This window comes from Chenopodium album, chromosome 7, assembly GCF_948465745.1.
Source record: "Chenopodium album chromosome 7, dcCheAlbu1.1, whole genome shotgun sequence".
In the NCBI taxonomy this organism is placed as follows: Eukaryota; Viridiplantae; Streptophyta; class Magnoliopsida; order Caryophyllales; family Amaranthaceae; genus Chenopodium; species Chenopodium album.
Genome location: NC_137840.1, coordinates 62,574,222 through 62,583,838, shown reverse-complemented (window position 1 = coordinate 62,583,838; position 9,617 = coordinate 62,574,222). Strand labels below are relative to the sequence as shown.

General features: G+C 34.0%; 1 protein-coding gene across 1 annotated transcript; it reads left to right on the top strand.

The window, feature by feature from the left end:
- Positions 1–422: 422 nt before the first annotated feature.
- On the top strand, positions 423–9,061 carry LOC145638048 (putative methyltransferase At1g22800, mitochondrial). The gene is made up of 11 exons (XM_081689020.1): positions 423–699; positions 1,379–1,459; positions 2,267–2,345; positions 5,028–5,169; positions 5,816–5,885; positions 6,007–6,071; positions 6,157–6,235; positions 6,493–6,580; positions 7,567–7,631; positions 7,712–7,801; positions 8,716–9,061. The coding sequence occupies exons 1-11, from the start codon at positions 544–546 to the stop codon at positions 8,830–8,832; spliced, it is 1,032 nt and encodes a 343-aa protein (XP_081545146.1). The 5' UTR covers positions 423–543; the 3' UTR covers positions 8,833–9,061.
- The last annotated feature ends 556 nt before the right edge of the window (positions 9,062–9,617 follow it).

The window sequence follows — 9,617 nt, the reverse complement described above, 5'->3', positions numbered from 1 at the left end:
CAGTTAGATTAACAACAGAATTTGCAAGCTGACTTGCAATTAGTATACTAGATGAAGCCCTGAAGTTATTTGATTAGACATAAGTGGTTAAGGGAAATAAATAGGGGCAATTGAGTCATTTCGTAGCTAATTTTCCACTTAACATAGTAACCATGGTTAAGGACTTAGGTAAAAGTTTCATTAATGTTACCAGTAAATTAGTATTACTAATTGGTGATTACCAATGATAATCCAAAATATTATATTCTACCATTGAGAAAAACGGAAGTTGGGTGTTACCGGTGAGAATTTCCCTAAAAAAAAATAAGTTAAAAAATTATAAATTGCGATACACGTAAGAGCAAGTTTAGCTCCAAGTCTTAAGACTAAAAAATACGGTGAACTAGCTCTCATTAACCCGCCTGGCGCCTGTTACCGCATTCAAGCCATTCACCCCACTTGTATAGTTGCCGTGGCAAATCCATAAGCCGTTAATTCCCTCTATTGGCGCAGGGTTTTAGCTTCTACAATTTGTTTGGTAAATCCCAATTATATTCGAAAAAAATGAGAGCAATTAATTCAATTTTTCGGAAAAAATTGCTATCAACTTGGATTAAAGCAACTACATTTGAGAGTAGAAGTTCATTTTGCACCCAAAATTTGGATGGAATTAGCAGTTCTAAAGTCAAGATTTTCGATCGTGATCTCAAGCGCAAACAGGTCCATTTCGCAATTTGAACTCAAATTGTTTTAATTTGTTCAATTTTTATTGCAAATTTTATTTGATTATATGAGTAATGATTTTGTTGATTTACGTTGTTTTGTAAAGTATAATGTTGTTAATTTGATGATTTTATTGGTTGCATTTTGATTGCATTTGTTATTATTGTGGATTTGATTTTGAATTTCAATATTCTAGGTTATATTATTGGTGATCAATTATTCGATTGTTTTGAAATTATCGGAACATGTATCAGAATCTAGGAATTAGACAGTAATACAAATGTCATAGGTTGCTTATCTCAGGGGCCTTTGGCTAATTGGCCTTGTAATCATTCTGTCCATTCGGCATGGACTCGAGTTATCGATCCGTATCCAAATAAATCATTACCAATTCATGCCTAGACAGAACCTATTTGACCGAGTGAAAGTATATTGAGTAATTTGGCAAGATTGTGTTGTGTCATTTTGTGAATTCATGGTGCTTGTGTATAGAGTAGTGGTTAGTGAAACTGTGAAGTTCATTTATTCTTTGTATCTCTCATAATAGTTGCGTTGGCGAGTGTGCGATTACAACAACTTTGGACCTTAGTGATATTGGCAAAAAAATCTGTTAGATTTTTATGATAATAGATTATGTTAGGATTACCATAAAAAAATTTTACTCCTTGCTTTGCAGCGTGATCGAGCAGCATGGTTGTCACGCTCAGATGATACATTTATCAATTCCGTGGCTGATAATCTTCTGGATCGCCTAGAGGTTAGTTTGCTCGTTTTTAGTTAAGGGACCGAATGGATTGAAATGAGACATTTACATGGCGCTATACCTTTATGTTGGTATTTGGGCTGGTAATTTTGGTGTTACTAAGTTACCCGTGCTTGTTTTGGTTGTAAATTATTTTTCATGTAATATTAAAATATTATGTCTCTTCAGTGACAGAAAGTGGGAACTACTTCCTTCATTTTCTTTTCTTTTAATAATTATATGACTTTTTGTTAGATATTCAATGTGATGAAGTATCAAGTATGTAATTTCCCTGTGCAAATTGGTAAAATTGTTTGGCTAATTGGTCTTTCATTTGTTATCCAACAGCAATTGTTGACCAAATTTTTAGCGGTTGTTATCTTGCTAATTGTGTTCTATCTGCTCATATGTAGCAGTGCTCTGACTTTTCGACCTGATTTATCCCATGGTTTATGCCACTAATTCCAAACAAATTTATATCTTTTTATTCTTTGAAAAATTTAAGAATATGATGCAAGTATGGTAGTGTATGAACCAATTTTACCGTGTATATGATTGCTATCAGATTGGAATTTATTTATGATCTTTGTTGGGCTATTTGTGGATAAGTTAACTTTTAGGTTTGATATAGTTAGCACTGTCTTAGTGAGACTAGTAGTCGTATCAAAGCAATTTACTACCCTTAACATAGTACATATGCTTCTGTTGTAAGTGTCTTTCAAAACATTTCTCTGAGGAAGATCATGCAGTGCAATTTAGCCGTAATATCCACTGGAAGGTGTTGCGGCTAGAAATCTTATAGTTTCTTATTTTAATTTGTAGGACTGCAAAAGAGAATTTCCCACAGCATTATGTCTAGGAGGCTCCCTAAAGGCGATAAGGCAGTCGTTGCGTGGGCGGGGTAAGAGTTTAAACTTAATATTCCTGCGTTTGCTACATTCTCTAGGCAGAACTCCTGGTCTTTTACCGCCTACAGGAAGGGGACTTAGCAAAAAGGAATTACTGTGCATATCGAAGAAGATGTCCTCTTAGAAATTACTGTCATGATCCTGGAATATAAGAAATTTGAAGCTGGAAAACTTTTGGGCCTAACTTGTATATACAAGAAATCTGCTGAAAGCTCATAGATTTAGCAACCAAGTGTATAACTTTTTCTCTATGGAATCAGAAAATCCTACCAAGTTCATATTTCTTGGTTAGATCTAGGTGTACAGGTCATGTTTGAGCACCTCTGATGTAACTGGCAAAAATGGAGGCTATAAGGGTCACTGGGTCAGGATAAATGGTCCTTACAACAATTTTTTAGCGTGTGAGAAGCTGGAAATAGAATACACATGAGTAGCGGCCTTGGAAGAAAGCTGTTTACTTATAATAGGTTTAATTTGACACGACTTAACCTTAATTAGGTGATTACTGAAGTAACTGAACTTAATTGTAGAATTTGGGATTAAAATATGCACGTCAATGAGGGCTGTCGGCTGCTTCATAGTTTGCAATTGGATAGTGAGTGAAAGTGACTTTTTCAGGTGAAGTTAATGATCACATCTCACATGTATGATGTATCTAAACACCATTAAGCTGTTTAGTTGATTTTTGTGGGAATTGTCCTTCGATGTTGACTTTGGGTTCATTAAGGGAATTCAGTGCAAGTCTTAGTAATTTTTTCTATGATCCAGTGGTTTTTTTTTTTTTGCAATTTTTGGGAGTTCAATTGAAGGTCTGAAGGTTAAGCTTCTCTGGAATTTTATTTGAGCTAATGTTAATTCTGAGAAGATATGAACCTTAGTACTGTTAGAACTTATTACTGCTTTTTATATTTGTTTTATCATCAATGGAAAAGGTAAGATTGATATAAGAGTAATCCTTAGCCATGAAGTTACTAGATCACATTAATCCAATGGGAAGACTTGCAACTTCAATACTTCTTTGACCAGCTGCTATTCTTATTTTGGTATTACGGAATACGAAGTATGCCATTTGGGCAAGTTGTTGGCTGTTTTTTTTTTAATATTTTTTTTCCAATTTTTTTTTTTTTTGGTTTATTTATTTATTTTAAGTGTTTTTTGTTTATGCACTTGTTGGACTATGATTTGCTTATAAAAAGGTCAGTTGATGGAAATTTGTATTTGAATGGTGAATGTTTTTGAAACTCGTGAATTTTCTGTCACAGTAGCATTTTATTAGGGTATCGTTTGTGTTGCATTGACTAGACTTTTATTTATTAGTCCGTCAAGGTTTAGTATGTGTCAATTGGTTATTATTGATCTTAGCTTGAAACTACAAAATAATTATTGTCTATGAGGGCTGGGTGATTACCCTCCAGGGCTGTAGTGTGTCATTAGTTTATGCACCCAATAAATGGGCATTCCTGAGATAAGGGCTTATGTTTTAAGTGTACTTGTTTAATAAAATTAGGAAAAAAATAAATTGTAAATAATATGCATCTATACTATATATTAAAAGGCGTTTATAAAATTTTGTATGTGCCACGTGTACTCCTTCTTACACCCGTATTACGCCACATCATCATTCAAAGAGATTCGAACCTAAAGTTCATTGAATAAAAACCACATGCATTGCCATCTTAACTAGAATTGAATTATAATATATGTTTCCACATTTATGTATAAATACATATAGTACAAGTATTATAATGTAATATAAAACGAAAAAAAATCCAAAATGAGTTATTGTTGTCATTGTTTTCAAATTTACCACGTAAAAAAATTATGAAGTACGTCTTTTAAAATGTCTAATATAAAAACAAAATTATTCAAAGTATCACCTGGGGCAAAGCCTGGGCCACACACTAGTTAGGTAGGAAAAAGGTGAAGGTAAAAAGCAGCTAAAACTAGGCTCTATGATATTTAAACAAGCACACACTTTGAAAGTAAACTGGGCAAGAACATCTTTAACCCTTTTCTTTTAAAGAATACAAATAACATTTGCTTGATGGTCTTCATATCTCTTTTTAGCTCAAGAACACCTTTGTTGTGATTTATAAAAATCCTAGGCAATCCTGAAATTGCTGTCATCAATTTTATTTTAAAATTTGTGTTTTTAATATTCAGAACATAATAGCTTGTGATACTTCTCTCTGTCAGAGTAATTGCTATGTAGAACAATTTAGTGGTTTATTAATCAATAATGTACTGTACTGGAGTGTAAAGTATTAAGGCTGTGTGAATAATGCAATAATCAAAGCACACTACTCATTTGAATAATTGTTAATTACAAGCTCCAGTCGTCAAGTAAAAACAAATTAAATCTATGAAAGAATGTTTGAGCTTGTGTGACTGAGTGCCCGTCCTTTTTGTTGGTTCTCTTCTAAATACCTGGATGTTCCTGAATAAAATCTTGCTGGAGGCATGGAGTGTAGTAGGGCACTCCAGCTTGCTTGATTTTGTGCCTGATTTGGGCCAGTTCAAAAATTTCCATTACCCAGGTTTACTTGTTCCTAAAAAAATGAAAGATTTTGTGTAATATTTATGTTCAATCCTTGTTAAACTAATGTTTTGAGGTAGGAACTAATTCTGCATTGGTGTATTAGACTAATCATATGATATATTTGTCTTTTTGTCAGGTGGTGTTGAAAAACTCATAATGATGGATTCGTCAGTAGATATGGTGAAACTATGTAAAGATGCTGAGAAGGATATGCCTGACCAAAATGTTGAAACAGCTTTTGTTGTAGGTGATGAAGAGTATCTACCAGTGAAAGAAAGGTATGCCTTGTTATTTCCTTGATCATCGCGACTTCTTAAAATGACTATATCTGTTTTGAGGGATTTAGACAATGCCATTGATACATCCTGAGGCCCTCTTATATTATAAGAGATTCAACTAAATTTCTGCTCATTACTTTAAAAATTATGATATACAAGTGTACAATCATTGGGTTGTAATTAAGCATCAAACATATTTCCTTGATCATATGGTATTATTATTATTATTATAAGAATGCATGACAGAATCATGCATCGATAGGTATAATCAAAGCTTGATTATGCTTAGTATTTCCATTTTAGCTCCTTATCCACAGCCTTTAGGCTGTAATTATACACTACCTATTTATTTTTTATACTTGCAACACACGTTTTCGGCACGCTGTTTGAGGAAGTGATTATATTAGGTAAACAGGTGGATTAAGGTAATATTTAAACCCTAACAAGCTAACACTTTCTCCTTATCGTCAGTAAATTATTTCAATTAATTTGTCCGTTTACCTTGTGTAATATCTTCCTTAAAATGCGTGCCAAGGGGGTGTGTTGCAAATAAATAAAAACAGAGGAAGTATATTATAGTGCTTACTTAATATAAGATGTTAACTTCTATTTACCTCATATTAACTTTTGCCTTTTGATTTTTAAGTTCATTAGATCTAGTCATCAGCTGTTTAGGACTGCACTGGACAAATGATCTTCCTGGAGCCATGATACAGGTATAGCTTCACTGACAATAGATTCATGTATAATCTCCCCTTTTCTGGAAAATATGTACAACTTGATATGTTATTCTTTGTTTTTATTGAGTTTGATATGCTAAATTGCTGTTTATTGCAGAGTAAATTGGCACTGAAACCTGATGGGCTCTTTTTAGCTGCTATTCTTGGCGGAGATTCATTGAAGTTGTTTATCTGACTCATACTTATGGATAATATAGCCTTTTGGGTATTGAGGGTTCTAATTATTTTTATATTTGGAAATTCTTAGAGAATTGAGGATAGCATGTACTGTGGCACAAATGGAACGTGAAGGTGGCATTAGTCCACGTTTATCTCCCCTGGCACAGGTATTCTGTCCTTACTTTCTAGTGTCAAGCCTTGTGTACTTTTTAATTATCAGTTTTTCTTGGTTCTTTGCATGAGAAATATTATATCTGGCATCTGTGACCAATTGCCAGGATGTCACTTGAACTGACAGCTTTTCTAGCAGTCAGATCAAGGTGTGATTTTCTTTTGTTTGATTTATAAAAGGGTGATAAAAGTCTTCCCAGGAATGAGCATCTTTTCCCTCTAATGAAGGAATACATACACTTTGGAATTTCAGGTACGAGATGCAGGAAACCTTTTGACAAGGGCAGGGTTTGCTCTTCCAGGTGTTGATGTAGATGAATACACTATTAAGTATGAGAATGGTGAGTCTTCCAATTCTCAGTTTTAGAGTTCAGAAAATCATGAATAATGTGCTAGAAAATATTAGTTCAAAGTCAATAATCAAATTATAACCACACTTCTATAGGTTTAAACTTTTCTATTCTTATCTGATCTCCTTCCTTTCTTTCCTTGAGTTAAAAATATCCTATCACTTCCAAAGTTCCAGTTAAATGCCTTAGTTAAAAATCGATTGGTTAAGATATCTGCTACTAGTCCAGCTAATAGTCTTTTGCTTCTAATGCACAAATGTGCAACAATCGTACCTTGTAAGTTTCGCCTTTCACGTGCATCCTGAACTTTTTTTTTTCTCTACTTATTGCAACTATTAGGCCATGCTTGGATTGGGGGTTTTCATCTCAAAGGAAGAAATTGTGGCATTGCTTGAGAAAGATGCTTATAGGAAGTTTTGCACATATTTTTGTTTATTTTACTTTCATAAAAGGGAGCTGGGAAGAAACTTGTTAACTTTTCCCTACATCACTTCAATCTTTATCTTCTAATTCAATGGGGCTGTTTGAAAAGACTTGTGGCTTCTTTATCATAGATAAAGGGAATATATCCTAGGAAATTTTTTCCAACAATCATAAAGGTTAACTGCAATGTCTCCATTAATTTTCCAACTTTCAATTTGGGATGTCCAATAAAATTCCTATTTTGTTTCAAGTTAGTCACTCTCTCAAATCCAATACTTTCCTGTACTACCTTTTCTCATCATTCCATTTTTACTTTTTCATCCTACTTTTAACATTGCTTTGAAACTCTGTCACTTAGAAGTGAGAAGTTATATGTGGGACGAATGTAGTAAATGTTCTTCATTTCTCCAATTTTACATGTGCGTAGCAATTGTTTAACTTGTTTATCAGCTTCAAAGTAACATGCTTTTGAGTAATATGAATTGAATGGAGAAAGTGAGCTACCTTTTCATCCTAACCTCTAGTTTATGTGGTGGTTAACTGTGCTGATTTAGCTTTGCAGCTGATTGAGCATCTTCGTGCTATGGGTGAAACTAATGCTCTTGTGCAGAGAAACAATGTGAGAAAATCTTCTATTGCAGTCTTTCTTATATTCTTCTGCATCTTATAGAGACATTGATGATATGCAATTATATTTAGATCTTAAAAAAAGATACTGCTCTGGCAACGGCTGCTGTCTATCAATCCATGTTTGGAGCTGAAGATGGCACTGTTCCTGCAACATTCCAGGTGATTAAGGATACTTTGCTCGATTGGCTGTCTGCTTGAATGCTATTCCTATATTTTCACCATGCTTCTTGGGATAAATGCAAGTCTTCATTTAATTGTACTCGTAAAAAGCATGTGAATTTATAACTGTTGCCTTCATTCACTGGTTTCAACTCTTATGATCAAGTTTTGCTAGTATGAACTATTTTCCTTTACTGCTCAAATGCATCTCCATTTTACCCTTCAGCTTATGTACTTCTCCTGGAGCTGGCCTTTGTTATATTTAGCCCTTTGGAATCATTGTTAACTTTCTGGTGGATTACATATATACATTGCATATGACCTTGAGGAAAACATCTGATTATGTGAAGCTGACACCATAATCATTTTTTAACTCCTTTTCTTCCGTGAGCCTTGATTGAAGGAATTTATAAGAGGCTGCAGATTTTGAATGAGGTTCTCATTACCATGTTTTAGTGTCGTGCATGTCTTGATGGCTTCATATTAAAGAAGAGTAAAAGTGATTTATGCAGTATTCCCATCATGTAGCTAGATTTTTCTGAAGTTCTAATATGAACGTTACATTGTCCACATCTTAAGAAATAATACCTTGTTCTATTGTCTGCTGTTTTCAATTTAGGAATTTGGATGTAGTCCTCTATAGTTTCTGTCTCTCTCTCTCTTGCCGTTTTGTAGACTGGATAGTGCAAGTATATTTTTCCTGACCTTAGTGCTTCAAAATTTTAAAAAGATGATATGAAGGATTTTTTTTTTTTTTTTTTTCCCCCAATGTTAATTACTCTTGCTGGAACTTTTATTTGTGATTAGCCTTCTCACAGTATATGCCAGAGGAGTCAAACTAAATTTGATGAGAGTGCAATAATTCTTATTTGCATAATCTATCCTTCTCGCCTTTTCGGGAATGAACACTGCAGGTTATTTTCATGACGGGTTGGAGAGAGCATGCATCTCAACCGAAGGCCAAAAGGAGGGGATCCGCCACAGTATCTTTTCAAGATATACAGAAGCAATTTGGGAGTGAAGATAAGTAGGCTGTTTAATTCGACCCACTAGCAGTTCCAACTTTTTCTAAAACAGTTTTACACAGTTTAACTTATAGTTGGCCAAATTTTGTTGTAAGTAGATGTTATCTTGATTTCAGATCTTTACTGTGGTGTCTGTACAAGATCAATGATGTATGTCCTTATGTCGTCCCTCCATCCAATAATAAATAGCATTATAGCAATGTATTACTGCTGAATTATTGTGCTTCATGTATCATGTATGTTCAAGATTTGCTTCAAGGTCTAGTGTGGGATGGATTAGCTACTCGTCCTCGACTGAAGTGGTGATTATGTTTGAAAAAGGTTGACAATTTTGCTATCTCTGAAAAAGGTCTAGTGTGGGATGGATTAGCTTCTCTCCTCTCGCATCTACTACATAATTTTGCTATCTCTGAAAAAGGTTGACAATTTTCCTATCATAATTTACAGTGTGCCCCTAAATCCATTTCCCGTTTTGGAGTATAGCAAGAGTATACGTTATAATGATTTTGAATTGATCACTTATTCACTTTCATTTGACTGATTATATTGGCTATTGTTCCGGTTGAGTTCTAGTAACTTGTTTCTAGGGTCGGTAATGGTTTATCACTTTATCGTCCAATTGGGTACCTATACAGTCAATGTGGATTAGCTAGCCCAAAGTTTATTTTGGGATAATCGCTCCGATGATAAAGTCAATAACAAGATGATATGAGATAGAAAAGAGATTGGAGAGAATTTTAGAGAGAAAAAGAGAGTTATTGAGAAACAAAATTGTAGCTTAGAAGTGAAAT

Bases quoted from the DNA above. Each gene is read 5' to 3' on its own strand.
- LOC145638048 (XM_081689020.1), top strand. From the start codon at position 544: ATGAGAGCAATTAATTCAATTTTTCGGAAAAAATTGCTATCAACTTGG. The intron at 5,170-5,815 runs GTATGCCTTGTT...TTGATTTTTAAG, and splicing joins TATCTACCAGTGAAAGAAAG to TTCATTAGATCTAGTCATCA. The intron at 6,581-7,566 runs GTGAGTCTTCCA...GTGCTGATTTAG, and splicing joins CACTATTAAGTATGAGAATG to CTTTGCAGCTGATTGAGCAT.